Below are 22,419 nucleotides of genomic sequence, written 5' to 3' on the forward strand. Positions count from 1 at the left end.
GTTAATGAAGTAAACCTTTCCCCTTTCCTCCATTCCAAGTGTATCTGTCTTTCCCTTATAAAAACTCATCGAATTAAATAAATTGACCCTATCCCACAGCCCAAACTTAAAAAAAAACACACTCCCTCAACCTGATTACAAGGCTGGAAGAAGCAAAGGCAGATTTCTTGCCTCGCAATGCATATTGCTGTTAATTATTGGGATAAACATTCACCTAGGCTTTTCTTTTAGAATGGGTCAACAAAAGTGAAATTTGAGAAAATAAAGCTCAATCAAAACTGATATCGATGAACTGCCATGCCTTTTTTCTTCTATTCTACACGAAACAAGGCAGGAAGGTTGGTCAGATGCCACTTTTGCCTTTTATGGTTTTTTGCACCTAACCAATAATCTATACTCAAGGGAGTTCAGGTCTAGCCTATTGGACCTATCCTCATAATTTAACCCTGTTTTAATGCTAGTATCATTATGGTGAATAAACTCTGTATTACATGATCTCTCAGCCCAAAAAATCCTTCCTGAGATGTGTTGCCCAGAACCAAATACAGTATTAACCAGAGCTTTATACAACTGCAGATTGATTTGCAATCCCTTTCAGATAAAGGGTAACTTCCACTTGCTTTTTAAATTATATTTTGTACTTGTCTACTAGTTTTAATGATTTCTGTACATGAAGTCTTAATCTCTCTGCTCTTCTGCAGTTCCTTGCTGCTCAACATTTAGAAAACCCTCTCATCTATCTTTCTTAGGCCTAAAGTCCTAACTTCGCTTTCCCACATTGAACTTCATCTGCCACAGTTTTCCCAGCTCACTTAATCTATCAATGTCCTTTTGTAACTTTTTGCTGCCATCATCACTACTTATTGTACTAAGATAAAAACAAAAAACTGCGGATGCTGGAAATCCAAAACAAAAACAGAATTACCTGGAAAAACTCAGCAGGTCTGGCAGCATTGGTGGAGAAGAAAAGAGTTGACTTTTCGAGTCCTCATGACCCTTCAACAGAACTGAGTGAATATAAGGAGAGGGGTGAAATATAAGCTGGTTTAGGGTGGGGTTGGGGGGGGGTGTGGGGTGGTGCGGGGAGAGAAGTTGGGGGGGGTTGGTGTGGTTGTAGGGACAAGCAAGCAGTGATAGGAGCAGATAATCAAAAGATGTCAGACAAAAGAACAAAAGAACACAGAGGTGTTGAAGGTAGTGATATTATCTAAATGAATGTGCTAATTAAGAATGGATGGAAGGGCACTCAAGGTACAGCTCTAGTGGGGTTGGGGTGGAAAGACTAGCGGGGCATAAAAGATTTAAAAGTAATGGAAATAGGTAGGAAAAGAGAAATCTATATAAATTATTAGAAAAAACAAAAGGGAGGGGGAAGAAACAGAAAGGGGGTGGGGATGGAGGAGGGAGTTCAAGATCTAAAGCTGTTGAATTCAATATTCAGTCCGGAAGGCTGTAAAGTGCCTAGTCGGAAGATGAGGTGCTGTTCCTCCAGTTTGCGTTGGGCTTCACTGGAACAATGCAGCAAGCCAAAGACAGACATGTGGGCAAGAGAGCAGGGTGGAGTGTTAAAATAGCAAGCGACAGGGAGGTTTGGGTCATTCTTGTGACAGACCGCAGGTGTTCTGCAAAGCGGTTGCCCAGTTTACGTTTGGTCTCTCCAATGTAGAGGAGACCGCATTGGGAGCGACGAATACAGTAGACTAAGTTTGGGGAAATGCAAGTGAAATGCTGCTTCACTTGAAAGGAGTGTTTGGGTCCTTGGACGGTGAGGAGAGAGGAAGTGAAGGGGCAGGTGTTGCATCTTTTGCGTGGGCATGGGGAGGTGCCATAGGTGGGGAATGAGGAGCAGGGGGTGATGGAGGAGTGGACTAGGGTGTCCCAGAGGGAACAATCCCTACGGAATGCTGCCGGGGGGGTGAAGGGAAGATGTGTTTGGTGGTGGCATCATGCTAGAGTTGGCGGAAATGGTGAAGGATGATTCTTTGAATGCGGAGGCTGGTGGAGTGATAAGTGAGGACAAGGGGGACCCTATCATGTTTCTGGGAGGGAGGAGAAGGTGTGAGGGCGGATACGCGGGAGATGGGCCGGACACGGTTGAGGGCCCTGTCAACGACTGTGGGTGGAAAACCTCAGTTAAGGAAGAAGGAGGACATGTCAGAGGAACTGTTTTTGAAGATAGCATCATCAGAACAGATGCGACAGAGGCGAAGGAACTGAGAGAATGGGATGGAATCCTTATAGGAAGCGGGGTGTGAGGAGCTGTAGTCGAGGTAGCTGTGGGAGTCGGTAGGCTTGTAATGGATATTGGTGGACAGTCTATCACCAGAGATTGAGACAGAGAGGTCAAGGAAGGGAAGGGAATTGTCAGAGATGGACCATGTGAAGATGATGGAGGGGTGGAGATTGGAAGCAAAATTAATAAATTTTTCCAAGTCCCGACGAGAGCATGAAGCAGCACCGAAGTAATCATCGATGTACCAGAGAAAGAGTTGTGGAAGGGGGCCGGAGTAGGACTGGAAGAAGGAATGTTCCACATACCCCGTAAAGAGACAGGCATAGCTGGGGCCCATGTGGGTACCCAAAGCCACACCTTTTATTTGGAGGAAGTGAGAGGAGTTAAAGGAGAAATTGTTCAGTGTGAGAACAAGTTCAGCCAGACAGAGGAGAGTAGTGGTGGATGGGGATTGTTCGGGCCTCTGTTCGAGGAAGAAGCTAAGGGCCCTCAGACCATCCTTGTGGGGGATGGAGGTGTAGAGGGATTGGACGTCCATGGTGAAGAGGAAGCGGTCGGGGCCAGGGAACTGGAAATTGTTGATGTGACGTAAGGTGTCAGAGGAATCACGGATGTAGGTGGGAAGGGACTGGACAAGGGGAGAGAGAAGGGAGTCAAGATAACGAGAAATGAGTTCCGTGGGGCAGGAGCAAGCTGACACGATCGGTCTACCGGGACAGTTCTGTTTGTGGATTTTGTTTAGGAGGTAGAAGCGGGCCATCCGAGGTTGGGCGACTATCAGGTTGGAAGCTGTGGGAGGAAAATCTCCAGAGGAAATGAGGTCATTGACAGTCCTGGAAACAATGGCTTGATGTTCAGTGGTGGGGTCATGGTCCAGGGAGAGGTAGGAGGAAGTGTCTGCGAATTGACGCTCAGCCTCCGCGAAGTAGAGGTCAGTGCGTCAGACAACAACAGCACCACCCTTGTCAGCGGGTTTGTTGACAATGTCGGGGTTGGACCTGAGAGAACGGAGTGCAGTAAGTTCAGAGAGATGAGCAGAGAAATTGAGACGACTAATGTTACGCCAATCTCCCCTGAAAATCCATGTTTGAATCCCTCCAATTTAGGTTTCTGCCACTGCCACAGTAATGAACTGCCACTTATCAAAGTCATAAATGGCACCCCATGTACCTGTGACAAAGGCAGACAATCCTCCTCATCCTTGTTGTCTTGTCTGGAGCCTTTGACACAGTTGATCACACCAAATCCTGTCCATTGTTGTCCAGCTGGTTGTAATTGCACTCACCTGGTTCCATTCTTATCTTAGCCAGGAAATGGCATCAGTGATTTCTCATCCTATTCCTGCACAGTTACATCTGGTGTCCTTAAAGGGCTTTTCCGTGGCTCCTTCCTATTTCTCATCTACATGTTGCCCCTTGGTGACATCACCTGAAAACATGCCAGTTTCCACATGTATGCTGATGACACCCAGTTTTACCTCACCACCACCACCACTCTAGACCCTCCCATGGTCTCTAAATTGTTGGGATTGATTATCCAGCATCCAATAGCGTACTGATTGAGAAACATTTCCTTAAATTAAATATTGAGAAGACAAGCCACTGTCCATGGCTCCCACCACAAACTCCACTCCCTTGCCATTCCAACTCTCCTTGTCAACTGTCTATAGCTGAACCAGACTGTTCACAACCTCATTGCCATATTTGACCCTGAGATCAGCTTTCAACCATGCATCCTCGTCATCCTTAAGACTTCCTGTTTCAACCTCCGAGACATCGCCCATCTCTGCCCATGCCCCAGCTCTTCCATGCCTCTACCTCACTTTCCTCCTTTAAGAAACCCACCTCTTTGACCAAGCTTTTGGTCATCTGTCCTAATATCTCCTTATGTAGTTTGGAGTCCTATTTTATTTCATATCTGTGAAGTGCCCTGGGACAATTTATTACGTTAACTACACTACAAAAATAAAACAATCCCAAAATATAAGTTATTGTTATATTTCCAGAATGCAGCATCTTGCTATTATTTGCATTTGCTTTTTAGTTTCATATTATCTTTCATTTTTGTTGACCAATGCCTTTGAATTATAACTTTTGCCGTTAGAAGCATGTAGAGATCTCTGAATTTTATTGAATGCATTTCAATATCATTCACTGTTCATTTGTTATCAGTTTTGTCAGCTTACTGTGGATATTTTTACCCCAGCACTGAAAAGCCATCCTTTTCTATTTTTAAAACCTTGGCTTGTGGCTCAAACCCAATATCAAATTCAGTTTTCACATGATCAGTTGGCTAGCTTTCTCTTACTATTAGATTGTTGACCAATTCTAGCTCATAACTTACCACTAAATCTAGTATAGTCTGTCCTTTTGTTGATTCAGGAACATATTCTTCCAGAAAACTGTCCCGATTACTGTCTTTGGGACTGAAGCTATCGCGCTTTACCTAGTCTATGTGGAAGTTAAAGTTTCCTATTGTAATTATTCTCTTCTTGCACCATGATTCTCTTATCTGTATTGTTCTGATACTTCATTACTAATACCTATTGGACACCTCTCACCAATTTCACCCATAGAGTTGCTTCTGCCTGCTCACTGTGATATTGTCTCTTTCTAATGCAGTAATAGAAGCCCTTAATCAATATTTATTCTTCCTTTTCCAATTTCCTTGACTTTTTGTAAAGACCTTTATAATCTGGAATCGTTTATCATTGGCAATCCATAGTATTGAGAATGATTATTTCTTGTAAATGGCTGGGTTTAAGTGAGATGTCAGCATTGGCAGTGGGTTCGCAGATGACTTATGAGACCCATCTTAGCCTCACAGGCTCTCCCACAGTAAGGACATCAGTTGTTGGCTGGTAGAGAGAGTGGCGGATTATTGCCTGGAGCAGCTGCCCTCTCTTTACGTCCTTCTCTTGCTGTTCTCTCTGTGGCTGCTATTGTTGATTGGAAGGTCTTGACGCCATATTTGACGATGGGTTACCATTTTGGTTGCGATTGGGCATCTGCTTCTCATGTGTTGACCTTTATGGAGATTTTGAGATAACCTTTAAAACGTTTCCTATGGCCCGCCATGTGAATGGGCTCTGGGTAGAGCACTTGTTTGGACAGCCTTGAATCTGGCATTCTGACAACGTGTCTGTTCCATCTCAGCTGATGTGAGACTAACATGGCCTCTATACTTGTCCAAGACGGAGGAAGCCCATGTTTGTTCGTTATCCTCCCAACTGAAGTGGGGAACCTGGAATATTTTATTTCTGTCATGTTCAGCTTGTAGCCAGGTCTCAATGTTAGCTACTAATTTAAGCTAAATTTGTGCTTCCAATTTGTTTATTTGATTCCTCGTGGCATCATAGAATGGTTATAGCACAGAAGGAGATCATTCAGCCCGTCATTTCTGTTCTGGTTTTCTGAAGGAGCAACTCATCAAGTGCCACTGCCCTGCATTTTCCCATTAGCCCTGCACATTCTTCCTTTTCAGATAATTATCCAATTCCCTCTTGAGTACCTTGACTGAACCAACGAACGTGCGAATTAAGCAGAGTTTATTATGAAGGATGTAATAGAGTATTTAGAAATACATAATATAATCAAGCAGGGTCAGCATGGCTTTACAAAGGGGAAATCATGCCTGATAAATTTATTAGATTCCTTTGAAGATGTAACAAGCAGGATGGATAATGGGAAATCCCAGTAGATGTAATATATTTGGATTTTTAAAAGGCATTAGATAAGGTACCACACATAAGGCTACTTAATAAGATAAGAGCCCATGGTGTTGGGGTAGTATATTAGCATGGATAGAGGATTGACTGCCTAATAGAAGACAGAGAGTTGCAATAAGGGGGTTATTTTCAGGATGTAACTAGTGGAGTGCCATAGGGACCACAATTATTTACAAAATAAATTAGTAACTTGAATGAGGGAAGTGAATGTACTCTCACCAAGTTGGCAGATGACACAAAAATAGATGGCAAGGCAAGCGGTGAGGATGACATAAGGAGTCTACAGAGGGATATAGACAGGTTAAATGGGCAAAAACTTGGCCGATGGAATATAATGTTGGAAAATGTGAGAAAATGAGGTTATGCACTTTGACAGGAAGAATAGAGGAGCTGAATATTATTTAAATGGAGAAAGACTGCAGAAAGCTGCAGCATAGGGATTTGGTGGTATTTGTGCATGAATCACAAAAAGTTAGCATACAAGTTCAGCAGGTAATAGGGAAAGCAAATAGAATGTTGGCCTTTATTTCAAAGGGGATGGAGTCTAAAAATAGGGAAGTCTTGCCATAGCTATACAAGGCACTAGTTAGACCACACATAGAATACTGTGAACAGTTTTGGTCCCCTTATATAAGAAAAGCTATACTGTCTTTGGAGGCAGTCCAGGGAAGGTTCACTAGGTCGATGCTGGGCATGGAGGGATTTTCTTATGAGAAGAGGTTGAGTAGGCTAGGCCTGTACTCATTTGGAGTTTAGAAGAATGAGGCAACCTTATTGATACATATAAGATTCTTAGGGGCTTTACAGGGTAGATGCTGAAAGGTTGTTTCTCCTAGTGGCAGACACTAGGACCAGACGTAATTTCAGAGTAAGAGGTCACCCGTTTAAGACAGAGATGAGGAGGAATTTCTTCTGAGAGTACTGAATATGTGGAATTCTTTACTACAGAGGGCTGTGGATTCAAGGCTGAGATTGATTTTTAATCAGTAAGGGAGTCAAGGGTTAGGGGGAAAAGGCAGGAAAGTGGAATTGAGGATTATCAGATCAGCCATGATCTCATTGAATGGCAGAGCAGACTTGATGGGCTGAATGGCCTACTTCTGCTCTGACGTCTTATGGTCTTAGGAGCAGGAGTAGGCCACGTGGTCCCTTGAACCTGCTCCACCATTCAATAAGATTATGGCTGATCTGAATGTAACCTCAGCTCCACATTCCTGCCTACCCCTGATAACCTTTCACCCCTTGCTTATAAAGAATGTATCTAGCTCTATTATCTTTAAACGATGACCCCTAGTTCTAGATTCTCCCTCAAGAGGAAACATCCTCCCCACATCCACCCTGTCAAGACCCCTCAGGATCATAAAGGTTTCAATTAAGTTGCCTCTTGCTCTTCTAAATTCCAGTGGATACAAGATTGACATGTCTAGCCCTTCCTCATAGGACAAGCTACCCATTCCTGGTATTAGTCTACTAAACCTTCTTTGAACTGCTTCTAACCTGCTTCCCCTAGACTCTCAGGCAGTGCATTCCAGATTCTAAAATTCCACCCCACTTTCACAGTCTAATCACTTGCTATGTGAAAAAAATTTTCCTCATGGCACATTGCTTCTTTTGCTATGGCAATAGCTTGTGATGGTAAAACAATACTTATCAAACATGACAATGAAACTGTTCATGTTGACTCACCACAATTAACCAGTATTAATGCATATTCTCAAATTCTGTCTCACCATATCTTTCCTGCCATAATGAATTCTGAACAGCTAATAGAAGCAAAAAAGGCACCTGGTACCTCAATTGCTTAAATCTGTGCCCTTTTGTTCTCGATCCTTCCATCTATGGGAACAGTTTCTCCCTATCTACTCAGTCCAGACCCCTCATGATTTTGGGTACCTCTATCAAATCTCTCAACCTTTTCTAAAAAAAAAAGTTCCAACTTCTCTAATTATCTAGCAAGTGAAGCTCTTCATCCCTGGACCCATTCTTGTGAATCTTTTCTGCAACCGCTCTAATCCTTCACTTCCTAAAGTATGGTGCCCAGAACTGGGCACAATATTCCAGTTGAGGCCAAACCATTATTTTATACAATTTGAACATAAATTCCTTGCTTTTGTATTCCATGTCCCTGTTGAAGTGTGTTTGTTTATTTGGGCAACAGATCCTACCCAGCTCTATTGGCCAGATGCTGTTTTTACCACACTTTTTAAACATTTGAACCTGATGTTATATGATCTTTAATATTATTTATCATCTGAATTTTGTTGTCATCCTTTTTTATTACCTTTTTAGGCTATTTCACTTTTGTTAATGTTTCTACCTGTGTACCCCTCCTCCACCTATTGGTTTACAGTCCTTCTGTGATCCTATTTATACTTTCAACTAGGACCTGAGTCCCCGCCCAGTTCAAGTGCAGCCTTTTCCAGTAGTAAAGCTCCTTCAAAGTGAGTTTAATCAAAACTCCATATTTTACACAAAGCATCCGATTGTGAGATGTCCCTCCTCTAGGACTCCTAACAGTTTCTTCATTCTTACGTTTCTTTTCGTGTAACAATCTGACAAGTGATGACTTGCATTCACCCTTTTAATTTTAAAGATTTAACATGGAAACTTGGAAGATAGGAACAGGAGAAGACCATTTGGCCCTTCGAGCCTACTTCGCCAGTCGATATGACCATGGATAATCCTGTATCTCAATGCTGTACTCCTGCGCTCTCCCCATACCCCTTCACACCTTTAGAGTCCAGAAATCTTATTGATTTCCTTCTGAAATATATTCAGTGATTTGGCCCCCACAGCCTTCTGTGGCAGAGAATTCCATAGGTTCACCACTCTCAGTGAAAAAGCTTCTCCTCATTTCAGTCCTAAATGGCAGGTTCGATTGAGGTATTCAAAAGGGAATTGGATTGCTACCCAAAAAGAAAGAATGTGCAAGGTTAGGGGATTAAGGCGGGCAAGTGGGACTAGGTGGAATTCTCTTTCAGAGAGCAGAGCTCGATGGGCTCAATGGCCTCCTTCTGCACTGCAAAGATACTGTGATGAAATAAGACTGAGACCGCATTTAATTCAGGAAATTTTGTGTATTGTAAATGAGAGAGTCATAAGGAATGGAAAGGCCCTTGAATAATAATAGCTTGTGATGGTAAAACAATACTTTTCAAACATTGCAATGAAACTAAGATAAAAGCAAAATACTGTGGATGCTGGAAATCTGAAACAAAAACAAAAATTGCTGGAAAATCTCAGCAGGTCTGACAGCATCTGTGGAGAGAAAGACAGAGTTAATGTTTCGAGTCCGTACAACTCTTCTTCAGAACTAAAGAGAAGTAAAAATGTGATGAAATATATACTCTTTAAGGGGGGTGGGACAGGTGAAGCTGGATAGAAGGCCAGTAGGTGGAGGCAAAGGAGGAATTGCAAAAGATGTCATAAACAAAAGGTTGAAGGGGTGTTGATGGTGGTGATACTGGCTGAAGGAGGTGCTATTGGTGACATTAAGAGCAGAAAGCACAATGAACAAGTGGCAGATGGCCTGAGTGGGGGTGGGGTGGGGTAATGTCACCATTAGCGCTTCCTTTAGCTAGTATCATCACCATCATCACCCCTTCGATCTTTTGTTTCTGACATCTTTTGCAATATCTCCTTTGCTTCCACCTATCAGTGGCCTTCTATCCAGCTTCACCTGTCCCACCCCCCTTAAACAGTATATATTTCACCACGTTTTTACTTCTCCTTAGTTCTGAAGAAGAGTTGTACGGACTCGAAACATTAACTCTGTCTTTCTCTCCACAGATTAATGCAAATTCTCGAATTCTGTCTCACCATATCTTTCCTGCCAAAATGAATTCTGAACAGCTAATAGAAATAAAAAAGGCACCTGGTACCTCAATTGCTCATGTGTTTTACCATGAAGAACTTGTGGAACAGAATGCAGTAGATCAAGGACTGGATAGTGGTAATATGAATGATCGTGATACACATGACAGAGCTATCAAATCCATAAGCCAATTGACCAGAAAATCCATATATACCACATCAACAGTGTTTCCTTTAACAACTTTCTCTGTTATTCCCTCAAAATATAACTCCAGCAAGTTGGTTAAACATGATTGTCTCTTGATGAATCCATGCTGGCTTTCCTTAATTATTCTGCACTTGTCAAAGTGATCATTGATTTTATTCCGTACTATAGTTTCCAGAAGTTCCCCTACCACTGAGGTCAAACTGACTGACCTGCAGTTGCCAGCTATAATCTTACACTCCTTTTTGAACAACAATGTAATGTTCGTAGTCCTCCAGTCCTCTGGCACCACCCCTGTGTCCAAGGAAGACTGGAAGATTATCACTAGTACCTCTGCAATTTCCACTCTTAGGTTCCCTCAGAACCCATGGCTGCATCTCATCCAGCCCTAGTACTTTATCTATTTTAAGTAAAGATAGCTTTTCCAACACTACCTTTCGATTGTAAGTTTTTCTAGTATACCAGTTACCTCCTCTCTCACCTCGATCTGGGTAGCAAGTTTTCCCTTTGTTTAGACTCGTTCAACACCTCCGTTATTTCTCCAGCCTTTACATGTAAATCCCCTTTGTTGTCTCTAATCGGCCCTACTCTTTCTTTTACCACCCTTTTATTATTTATGTGTGTATGGAAGACCTTTTATGTTTGATGCCAGCCTCTTTTCATGCTCTCTCCTTGCTTTTCTTATTAGTTTCTTCTCTTCTCCTCTGGTCTTTCTGTATTCAGCCTGATTCTCCATCATATTTACTACCTGATATCTGTCGTATGCGCACTTCTTCATTTTCACCTTTACCTCCTCCTCTCATCATCCATGGCGCTCTGGATTTATTTGTTCTACCTTTCCCCTTCAAGGGAATATACCTTGACATTGCCTCTGATACTTTTTCTTTGAAGTTGGCCTATTGTTCAGCCACTGTCTTTTCTGCCAATATGTGATTCCAATTCACTTGACTCAGATGTATTCTCATCCCATCGAAGTTGGCTTTCCCCCAATTAGTTATCCTAGGTCTGGATTGTTCTCTGTCCTTTTCCATGATTGACCTAAACCTTATGACACAATGGCCACTGTCCCCTGGAGGCTCTGCCACTGATATATGATCCACTTGGGCTAACTCATTCCCCAGAACCAGATCCAAAAGTCCATGTTCTCTCGTTGGACTGGAAACATACTGCTGTAGAAAATTATCTTGAACACATTCTCACCCCTCGTGTCCTTTTGTACTATTCCTATTCCAGTCTAAGTTTGGATAATTGAAGTCCCCCATTATGATTACTCTATAACTCTTGCTCCTCTCCGTAATTTATTTGCAAATTTGTTTCTCCACATCCCTTCCACTAGTTGGTGGTCTATATACTACACCAATCAATATTATTGTACCTTTCCCATTCCTGGTCGGAGAGATTCTGTCTTTGACCCCTCTGGAACATTGTCTCTCTCCAGTACTGTAATGCCGTCTTTCACCAATATTGCCACTCCCCCCTGCCCCTTTTCTTCTTTTCCTGTCTCTCCTAAACATCTTGTACCCAGGAATATTTAACACCCAGCCCTGCCCTTCTTTGAGCCAGGTGCCTCAGTGCTCTTTGAATTTTCTCCAAGATCTCAGCCTTGATAAAAGCAGTTTCCTTGCGAGTAAAGCCTTCAAACGTACAGAAAACTGGCACTAATTGTAGTACCTTCTAGTGCAATAGGACCATTGCATAGATTGTGGCAATTTGGGATTTTGCCCATATGCTAATTGATGGGGAGTATACCGTCCAACAATCTGGAGTTAATTTGCTGGAGACACTGATGCCAAGATAGTTGTGAACTTCAACCTGATTGCTCAGGCAAAATTTTAAGCAGCATTTCATTGATTATCGCATGATTTGTCTCACAACGTCCATTACTGACAGGACTTCCAGCTGTGGTATTCATGACCATTATGTTCATATTTTCACACGTCTCTGAACTCATCGTTAGCAAATCCCCCCCTCTGTTATCATTCATAAACTTTGATGCCCCAAGTCCAGTTCCTATCCATTTTTCCATGATTTTGTCTAAACTATGCATTATTGCAAAAAGATTAAATCTGATCAACAGGTCTCTAAAATGTAAAATGAATATGTCTCTGCCTTTGTCCTATACTTTAAGGTCCATTTCAATTGCCTTGTTAAAATCACGTTCCAATGGAAGGCTTACATAGGAGGTGGTGGCATTCTCTGATATTATTTATGGATTTCCACAAGAACATAAGTATTAGGAGCAGGAGTAGACCATATGGCCAGTTGAGCCTGCTCTGCCGTTCAATACGATCATGGCTGATTTTGGGCTTCAACTCCATTTTCCCTCCTCCCAATATCCCTTAATTCCTTGAGAGACAAAAGCCATTTTGAAAAGCCCACCAAAAACTGGCAAGTGCAGGAAGATCCGTTGTTTGGCAGTGAACGGCAATGCCATCTTGGAAACCTGTAATCTCTTAAAGCTGCACCCACACTTTTACAAATCTTCAATATGGATCGCAGTTCCATACTTCCACCTCCATTGGGATTAACCCCTGTTCCAGTCTAGTTACAGAATTGGATTCTTTCACGGAAAAGATTTTTTAAGATATGGCATTGCTACAGGTCTAAATAAAAAGCCAGAAGCAGAACAAGTCAATTCATTTTTTTACTTGATTGGGCAAATTGCAGATGACATCATTGCACGACAAGCAATCAATGAGTCCTTTGCCAAATTTGATGTTCTAAAATCCTTCAGCCTTTATTTCAACCTGAGATCCAATAAAATATCGGATAGAACTAAATGTAATAAGAGAATCCAACTGCTTGGGGAACCTGTTGATTCCTTTTTAAACGATCGCTACAGGCTGGCAGAGGGATCTGAATATGGCGATTTAACGCCAGAGCTCATCCAAGACAGAATCGTGGTGGGTGTTGCAGACAATTCCTTCTCTGACCTCCTACAAGCTAAAGATAATCTCACTTTAGAAGAGGCAATCCAGCTCACTTGACTGTCTGAGCTGTATGGACAATGCAGGACCATCCTAAGAGGAGAGAAGACTATCTGGTCACAGAAATGCAGGGACCATCCAAGTCAGGGGAAGTAATTCCTCAACTGCCAAGCAGAACGATCTTGCCAGTGCTGCAGTGCGAAGTGCCTGCAAAGAAAGGATCAGTGTCCTGTGAGTACTGCCCAATGCTTCCACTGCAGCCGACAGGGACGCTTTGATAAACTGTGCAGGTCAAAACCCCAGCACCGTACAGATAGTCTAAAGGTCATCCATGAGGCCGAGACCAAATACCCTGAAGAGACAGAACCATGTTTCTTGGGTGATATCAGAGAATGCGGCTCTCCATTTTGGAATGCTGACATCCTGATAAATGGTCATCTAACAAATTTTAAATTAGATTTGGGTGGAAACGTGACAGTCCTGTCAGAGAGGAACCATGGCTCCAAGGCCTTTGGATTCGAATGACGGACACACCGCTTTATGGAATGGGGAGTCTGACTCCCGGTCATCGGTACGATCCTTGAATGGGCACATAATTAGCAAATGAATTTAAAGATCTGTAAGCTATTACAATTTAAAAAATAAAATAGAGGACACTATAACTTGGAAAAGAAGAATCTAAATGGGGTAATGGCACAAAATGATCTAGGAATATGAATACATAAATCGCAAAAAGAAACGATGCAGAACCAAGTATTAGGTGCCTCCTGGGCCCCAGTTGCCCAAGAATTTGAAGCTCTCCCTCTTTTTCAACATGCCCCTACCATGCATTGATCCTCCCCATCTTCCTTTTTCTACTTTTGGAAGAATGTGGACTAGGAGTAACCTTGTGCTGAGGTCCTACTTTTTAAACTCTTTCTCCCCCCCCCCCCCCCCCCCCCCCCCGCGCCACACTCCTGATTGTGACCTCAATACCTGCCCCCTCCATCTCGTTAGTACCAATGTACCACAACTCCTGGTTTCCTGGTTTACTACTGTGCCCACAGAATATCTGCACCCATTTCGTGATGTCCTTTGCAAAGCAATGGAGCTTGGAGAAAAACACAACTAGTGACCATCAATATAAGACAGCCACCAAGAAATCCGTGATGGCCTTTACACCATGTGGGATTCACGATGATGGTTACAGAAATGCCTGTTTCCCCCTGTTGTGGAATCTTCTATAACAGCTGCATTTCTACTCTTTGTTGTCCCTCGCCTGTTGGTGCTACGGTCTGAACTGCATTCTTTTGAGATGTCGCCATTCCCACCAGCCTCCAATGTTGAGTGCCGGTTTGAGAGAGAGAGACACACCCTAAGGCTGTGCTTGTTAATGTCATCCTTCCAAGATTAAGATATATTACACAGAATATAAGGAGTGTTGATGCTCCTCTCAAACCTCCTTCCAGCTTCCCCCATCTATGTCTGTCAGCATAACTCCCTATTGCCTTCTCTCTCGTAATCATCTATACTATTCACCTCAATCACTTCCTATGGTGCATTAACACTTGATCTCAAAGTGTAATCCAAGTGACTGATTTATTTTATTTGCAATTTCCGAGCTTGACTGGAAGATGTTCAGAAGTGCTGCCTAGCAGCAGTTATAAAAGAGACTCCCTCTCAGTAGGTGTTATTGAGAACATGGTGTAAATCAAATCCTCCTTCCCTCCCTACTGTGCCTTGGCAACTGGCCCAAGCCTAGTTTTCCTACTCTGTAAAGCAAGTTCCTGAAAATTGGGGAATGTCTCTCAGCCCCAGTTATTAATAATTGACCTCAATATTTGCTGCTGCAGATACCTTACTTGCAATGCTACCTTCATTTTCTTTCATTGCTGGCTTCTAACACTGCTTCTGTTGCCAAGTGCAGTTGCTTCCCTAGCTCCCGTCGATAGTGCCTTACTGATTTTTTTTTCACTTCAGCATTGTTACCACCACCTTCTCTACCTGCTTCTGGGACTAAATTTGAATCCTCACTTTTGTACACTCTCTAACTTTTTGAGCATTGAATAGCCATCAAGTAATCACCCTGATAGGAGCAGCAACAGTATGAAAAGTGATCAAAATTAGTTCAGGGGATCACAATGATTGTGAGAAACATAGCCACCTTATCTTTTGTATGCAGTGATGTTAGTAGCAACAAAGAGCTCATGCAGCTCTTCATAAATTTGCACGAAGTCCATACTCATAAATGGGGCTGTATTATACACTGACAGTGGTCTCCCCGCACCCCAACTAAAGGCCAGGAGCAAACCTGCCTCTGTTGGATGTCTTGTCCAGCTTTAATTCTCCAGATGAGGGCCTTTAATTAGTACAGGTGAGGCTTCTGCCCCACTTCAGGAGGAAGTCCTGCCTCATAGGGCTGCTGACCAGTCTGAGGCTGATAGCAAGGCCAAGGCGGAGGTACTCAGAGATGGACCCTGACCTCCAGGTAAAGTCTGGGATCTTGCCAGGACTGGACTGGACTGGCAGGCCCTGGAGAGGAGAGCGGTGGGGGGGCGTTTGGGGGTCGCGGGTGCTTGTTGGACAGGGGAACGGGGTGGGGAGGAAGGTGGAAGAAGGGAGAGAAAACTGTTGCGGGGCGGGGGGGGGGGGGGGGGGGGGGGGGGGGGGGGGGGGGGGGGGGGGGGGGGGGGGGGGGGGGGGGGGGGGGGGGGGGGGGGGGGGGGTGGTGGGGGGTGATGTCCAATTGGCATTGGAGAGCGAAAAGTAGACACTATCCTCTTCATTGACCAGCAGCCTGGAAGGTAAAACCTATGCTGCGTGTTGGGTGCCAGCCTGCCCTGCAGCACTTAAAATCTGAGCAGCAGCAGGATGAGGCGTGTAAGTAGGCATTAATTGCCCAGTTAAGGGCCTCAATTGGGCCACGGGCAGGCCACCTGCCTGACTCCTCCCCCACTGGTAAAATAGTGGTGGGGTGATGGGCTGGTGGCAGTGGGCATGCCACTGATGGCACAGTGCTCTACTTTATGGCTCCATTTGCCTACTTTCCTGCCTGTGGCTGGCCCATAAAATCCAGTCTGTGGACTTGTTGCACTTATTCAGTGTTGGTAACCCTCTGTGTACAGAAGAATTTTCTGAGATCTATTCTATGCTTACATGGTTTGAATGCCTGGCCCTTTGTTTGCCCTGACCTATTTAATACAAATCCTGATAGCCAAGATACAGTGGATGCTTGACATATGAAAAGCATAAAATGCTGAAACACTCATGTAACCTTTTAAACATTCATTGAAAAGCAGAATACTGCAAATGTTGGAAATCTGAAATAAAAAATAGAAAATTCTAGGGAAAAAAACTCATCAGCTTAGGTAACATCTGTGTAGAGAGAGGTTAATGTTTCAGGTCAGTGACCTTTCATCAGAACATTAACTCTGTTTCTCTCCCCTCTGATGCTGCCTGACTGCTGAGTGTTGCCAATGTGTTCTGCTATTACTGTGTCCACACAGACATAGTCTTGGCCCTTTAATCATTTTAAGCATTTAAATTAAATCCCTCTGAAATCTGTACCTTTTTAGTGTAGAAAGATCTAGCTGTCTAAGCTTATCATGATAACAAAAGTGAATCTTTTCCAGAGCTTCTAATTATGTAGCATGTGAGACCAAAACTGGAATGTGTTCCCGGAGAGGCCTAACCAGGATCTTATACAAGGACACTTAGGGTCTATTTATTTTACACTGGATATGTCTCAACTGGTTGACTGGTAACACCCCTATCAGACTCTCATATATTCAAGCTTTGCTCCAAAGACTTGAACTCAAAATTTAGGTTGACACTCCAGTTCAGTCCTGATTTCTGACCTGCCTTGTCACAGGTGTTGAATTCCATATGAGATTTCAAACCATCTGCCTGTTCAGATGAACATGAAAAACTCATGGCATAATTCAAAGAGGCAATGGGGAAATTTCCCTGTGTTCTAGCCAACATTTATTCCTCAGCTACAGCCACCAAAAGAGATTGATCACTTACTGTAATTCATGGAATCATGTTGTGCAAAAATTCCTCATTGCATTTGCTTATATAACTGCAATGATTACACTTCAGAAGTATTTCATGGACTCTGAAGAGCTTTGGATGTTGTGAGAATGCGATGGAACACTGTACAAGTATTGTTTTCACCGTGTTTGTTTTGTTGAATTGTTCATCTTCTGTACATTAAGTCAACAAGAGCTAGTGTGTGACAAAGACAGACATAGTTATGTTGTATTAAGTAAGGCGAATTATCTTTTTATTTCCTAATTTGCAGTTGGTTAAATCCATTGTTTCGAATTGGATACAAAAGGAGACTAGAGGAAAACGATTTGTACAAAGTGCTACCAGAAGATGGATCTGAGAGATTAGGAGAAGAACTGCAGAGGTATTCCTATTTTGTGTCATTTTCCCTTGAATTGCACTTGTGTATATTCAGCATCAATGTGGCCAATATACTTGTAGACTAGGAGTTTGTGTGCTTACAACATATGATGAAGCCCATGTGTATTTGTAAGCTAGGATAATAAAATGTGTAACCCTGGTCAAACTTACTGTATTTATTGGTTTTGGCCTGACATGGGTTTGGCATTGTGCTGAATGTAGTATTGAGCCAGAAAATCTAGATGCAGAGTCAGTCTGGGTGGAGCTAAGAAACAACAAGGGGCAGAAAATATTAGTGGAGTTGTCTATAAGCCTCCTATAGCCGACCTTATTACTCAGGGCTCAGACCTGGTGGTGAAATGGATTGAGCAGTAAGTGCTTTTCGTAGTACTGCCTGTGATCCAGGGAGAGCAGGAATGCTCCTTCTTCCCCTGAGGAAAATCTGCAATCAGTTGCCCGCCTCCTCACCTCCCCCCTCCAATCTCAACCCCCAAAATGCCACCTCCAGACCCGTGACCTTCTCTGCTGCATTTTCTGCTCGGGGTGACTTAACGTGTTATAAATCGTGAGGCGGCCTGGAAGAGCAGATTTGAAAAACTTGTTTCCCCTAGCTCTCATAGAACCATTGAAAAGGTTTGGCATGAAAAGAGGCCGTTCAGCCCTTAACGTCTGCTGATAAAAACTAGCTGCCCATTCTAATCCCACCTTCGAGAATTTTCTGTAGCTTTGCAAATTACAGCACTTCAGGTGCAAATCCAAATAAGTTCAGGATTTCTACCTCAACTACTAATCCGGGTAGTGAATTCCACACACCCATCACCCTCTGGGTGAAAGTTTTTCCTAATATCTCCTCTAATTCTTCTACCAATCACCTTTAATCTGTGCCCCCTGGTAATTGACCTTTCTGCTAGGGGAAACAAGTTTTTCAAATCTGCTCTTCCAGGCCGCCTCACGATTTTGTACACGTTAAGTCACCCCTTGGCCTCCTCTGTTCTAATGAAAACGACCCAAGTCTACCCAATCTATCCTCATAGCTGAAATTTTCGAGCCCTGGCAACATTCTTGAAAATCTCCTCCTTGTGGTCCATGATCTTTGTTGATTGCCGGATATGATATCCAACGACCCCCACTGTGGCCTTCTACTGCAAGCATTCCTGTTTAGCAGCTAGCTCATTGCTCAATATGCAATCCAACCGGCAACTGGGCGGTAAATTAAACTTAAAAATGGTATTGAGGTCCTGCTATTAAGTTTGGCAGCATCTCCACATGCCCGGGATTCTCAGCCCATAACAGTTATGAAGTTCATGCAGCAACTGCTCTGTACTTAAGTTCATGATGGACTTAAGCCCACATAAAAGGCTGTATAACAAAAAATTGAGGCTCATAGTCACTGCTAGGGAACCACTGCTTTCTAAACCAAACTTGTGTCAGAAAGTGAGGATAATACCAATCAACTGCAACAGATAAGCTAGCAGAATGGCAGATGGAATTTAATACAGGGAAGTGTGAGGTGCTGTATTTTGGCAGAGGAATAGGGTTGGGCAAAATACACTTAATTGTAGAGTTCTGAGGAGTATTCAGGGGCAGAGAGACTGTGGGATTCATGTGCATAGTTATTTGAAAGGGTCAGGTCATAGAGAGTAGTTGGCAAAGCATATGGGATTTTGAGTTTCATAATTGGAAATGTTGAGTACAAAAGCAGGGAAGTTATGCTGAACCTTTAAAAACTCTGGTTGGGCCACAAGTAGAGTATTGCATCTAGTTCTGGCAACGGCACTTTAGGAAGCATGTGAGGGTCCTTGAGAGCATGCAGAGGAGTTATATCAGGAATATTCCCAGGATAGGGGATTTTCACTACAACCTTGGCTTGGAGATTGAGGGGAGATTTGATAGAGATAATGACAGGTTTAGACAAGGTAGACAAGGAAAAGCTGTTCCCATTAGCTGATGGTAGGAAGACTAGAAGACACAGATTGAATGTTTTGGTCTAGAGATGCATGGGGGTTTTGAGGAAAAACTCTTACATAGCTAGGAGTAATGACCTGGAACTCATTGCCTAAAGGGGTGGTGGAAGCAGAGATGGTGAATGATTTTGAAATGAAGTTGGTGGATACTTGAGAACAATGCAGGGTTCGTCACAGAGTGGGGGATTGGGTCTGATTCGATTGGTCTACAGAGAGCCAGCATGGACAAATGGCCTCCTTTTGTGCCCTTATAACTATGACTCTGGCTAATCAATTCTGATTTTGGGCCTCATGTAAGTGGTGTTGGTGCCATACCAGCATCAGCCTAATGCCTATAGGTGCACAATAAGTAACCATAAGTTATACTGCCCCTCGCTTCTCATTCTTTCTCCTGATATGAGATAGTTAGTGGATCCTCACCTCCTTTTGCTTACAACACTCGTTCTTTTCTTTTCCTAAAATGTGTGTGTATGTACAAGTGCTTTGAAATTTGCACTTCCACTGTTTGGACAAAAAGTCTAAATTGTTAGTGCATAGAAATACTTAGAGAATGAACATATGTATTCTTGCATATGGATCTGTGCTGTAAGCCCAATACACCAGAGTTACACCCATTATACAATTACATACAACAAATCCTGCCAATTACAACAAATCCCATGAAAGGATAAAGAAAGAAAAAGTGCTTCAGCACACAAACTTATTTTGAGATGTAAACATTGATTGAAGGTATCAGCAAAATCTCTTTCTCAATTGTGCTACTTGAACAGTTTCCGACGGGGAAAGCTTTTGCTTCCCACCCTTCCGTCATTACCATGGGGTTTCCTGTGGGCATTTCCATAAATGAGAGGGTGCTGAACATTTTTGGAGGGAGGGAGGCATGGGGATATCCAGTCGTCCATGTGGGAACTGATGACATAGGAAGGGAAAGTGTTGAAGTTCTGCAGTCAGAGTTTTAGGAACTCTAATGTAGCAATTTTTAGATTAATCTGTGTGTCATGAGCCGGTGAGCATGTCAGTGGTAAGATAAGTCATGGCTGGAGAAATGGTACAGGAAGGAGGACTTCAGATTCCTGGATCAGGAGGGACCTTTCAGAGTTAAGTTCAGGATAAGTTGCACCTTAGCAGTGCTGGCATTAAAGCCCTCACAGGAAGGTTACTATTGTTGTGAGGGGGGGTTTAAACTAATTTGGCTTCAGGACAGCATCAGAATGAAACATTATAGAAGAGAAACAAGTTGTACAGCGGACTGGGAGAGACGAATAGCATGAGAGTAAAAGGTAATTCAGAAATATAAAGGATTAGATGGGGGCAAATGCAAGGTCCTATAAGATGGGTTTGGAGTGCATGTGTGTAAATAAAGTTGGTGAGCTTAAGCACAAGTTGCCACATAAGAATATGATATTGTGGTGATAACAGAGACCTGCCTCAAAGGAGAGGACTTAATATTACTGATCATAAAGTATTCAGGAAAGAGGGAACTAAAAACAGAAGGTGGGGTAGCAGCATCAATCAAAGGAACTATAATAGCACTTGTTACAATCAGATGAGTTGTCAAATGACTTCCGTCTTTTCCCTTTTCTTGCTTGACCACAACAGGTATTTTCTAAAAGGATATACTTGCCATTCAGTGAGGGTTAACATTTACCTATTGTGATCATAAATTAACCAATGGACTAGGTTTTCGTGAGTTTAACAAAGAAAGGGGTTGGCTTTAATATACTTAAACCAGTCTAACTCAAATAATAAAATAGGATTTCACGTACGTGTACATTTAAATTTCACACATGCACGCCAATATATTGTTAGAGTGGTTAAGGATAGATTTGTCAATTTAGAGTCTAGAGAAATAAAAGGGGCGTACAGTCTGTGGTTTGGTGATTCAACTGGCTTCAGGCTGAATTTGGTGGTCTTGCAACTTTCCTTCAGTGGCCCCAACGTTTCTGGTTTAAAGATGTAGATGATTGATTTGGCTGCTCATCTGGAGGCGGTAGTGCTGAGTTGAATTCTTTTCTGAAGTCTCTGTCTGCAGCAGGGGTGCCCCTGGTCGGTCACAGTCATCCAACAGGATTTGAAGCTTGCAAGGTGACTTGGAGAGCGAGTGAGGAAGGAGGGACCCCACTCAGGTCTTCTCTCATTAGCGTCTCAGCTGCTTGTTCTCGTACTGGAGAGAAAAGAAAGGTTTTAACACACAAAGTGTCGGCCTGTAACATGACCATCACTCAATGATTCAAATATGTTCGTGACTGGTGTATTTCTCCTTGTAACTTAATCAATTTACGCCTGGGAATTGTCTCTCTCAGCCAGTGTCCCATCGTTCTGGTGATTGCATTAAGCATATTCCCACTGTAGCTTGATGAGTTCATATCTGGGAACCCTCTGTTGAATATCCCAGGTGATTGCCTTGATGTCTTTCCAATGGGGACAGGATATGTGGGTCACTTATATTCTCCAGAGGCTATGTCCTTGATGGGTCTTTGCAAACCCAGTGACTCCGACACCATGGGTTGCAATGTGGAGAGCACAATGATGCAAATTGGATAGCCATCTATGTTGCGAGCTCAAGTCATACTTTTGGTCTGTGTTTTAAAAAGTCTATTCAGTTTTCCAGCCGGTGGATTAAAAATCATTATTTGGCATAAAGCATGTTTTCCTGACACTTGCCCCACCATGCAGAATAAAACGTGACTTACAGGAGCATTTCATTATCATGTTGTAATAAAAACGAGCAAACTCATTTTCAAACTTCCACTGTTACAGCTATGCTCTGTTTAAGTTCGGATCTTCTCATCACCCACTTTGGATACGGCATAATTATAACTAAATCTGTTTTGGTGTTGGGGGTCTGACTTAAAGAAGGCATTGTTTCAGAACCTGGTGCCTTCTCGCTTTTACCTTCTAAATTGCTATTAGATATTGTCTAGGGGGGTCTGGATGTCCACGAAGACTTGGTGGTCGTGCTCTGGGTTTGTTAGTACCGACAGACGCACAGGGCAGAGTTCTTTTGTGCCCCCGTCAACGGCTTTAATGACAGGTGACGGGGGGAGAATTTAGTGGGAGATCCAAAAACTGGCTTCACTAGTGGGAGCTGACCGAAATCAACCCCCCCCCCGCCCTGATTGGATGCGATGACAGCAGAAAATCATGCTGCTGCAGAACAC

The 22,419-nt window shown here is 43.0% G+C and overlaps 1 protein-coding gene across 2 annotated transcripts in view; it reads left to right on the plus strand.

Annotated features, from left to right (window-relative positions):
• abcc4 (ATP-binding cassette, sub-family C (CFTR/MRP), member 4) overlaps positions 1 to 22,419 on the plus strand; it is a 516,215-nt gene that overhangs the window by 12,739 nt on the left and 481,057 nt on the right. The window contains exon 2 of one of the 2 annotated variants that reach the window (XM_041199134.1): positions 17,188 to 17,298. In XM_041199134.1, coding sequence (XP_041055068.1) covers positions 17,188 to 17,298 — 111 coding nt within the window. Of the gene's footprint in view, positions 1 to 17,187; positions 17,299 to 22,419 lie in introns of those variants that run through there. The other variant, XM_041199135.1, reaches the window with a different exon arrangement.

The sequence above is a fragment of the Carcharodon carcharias genome, chromosome 11, assembly GCF_017639515.1.
Source record: "Carcharodon carcharias isolate sCarCar2 chromosome 11, sCarCar2.pri, whole genome shotgun sequence".
NCBI lineage: Eukaryota > Metazoa > Chordata > Chondrichthyes > Lamniformes > Lamnidae > Carcharodon > Carcharodon carcharias.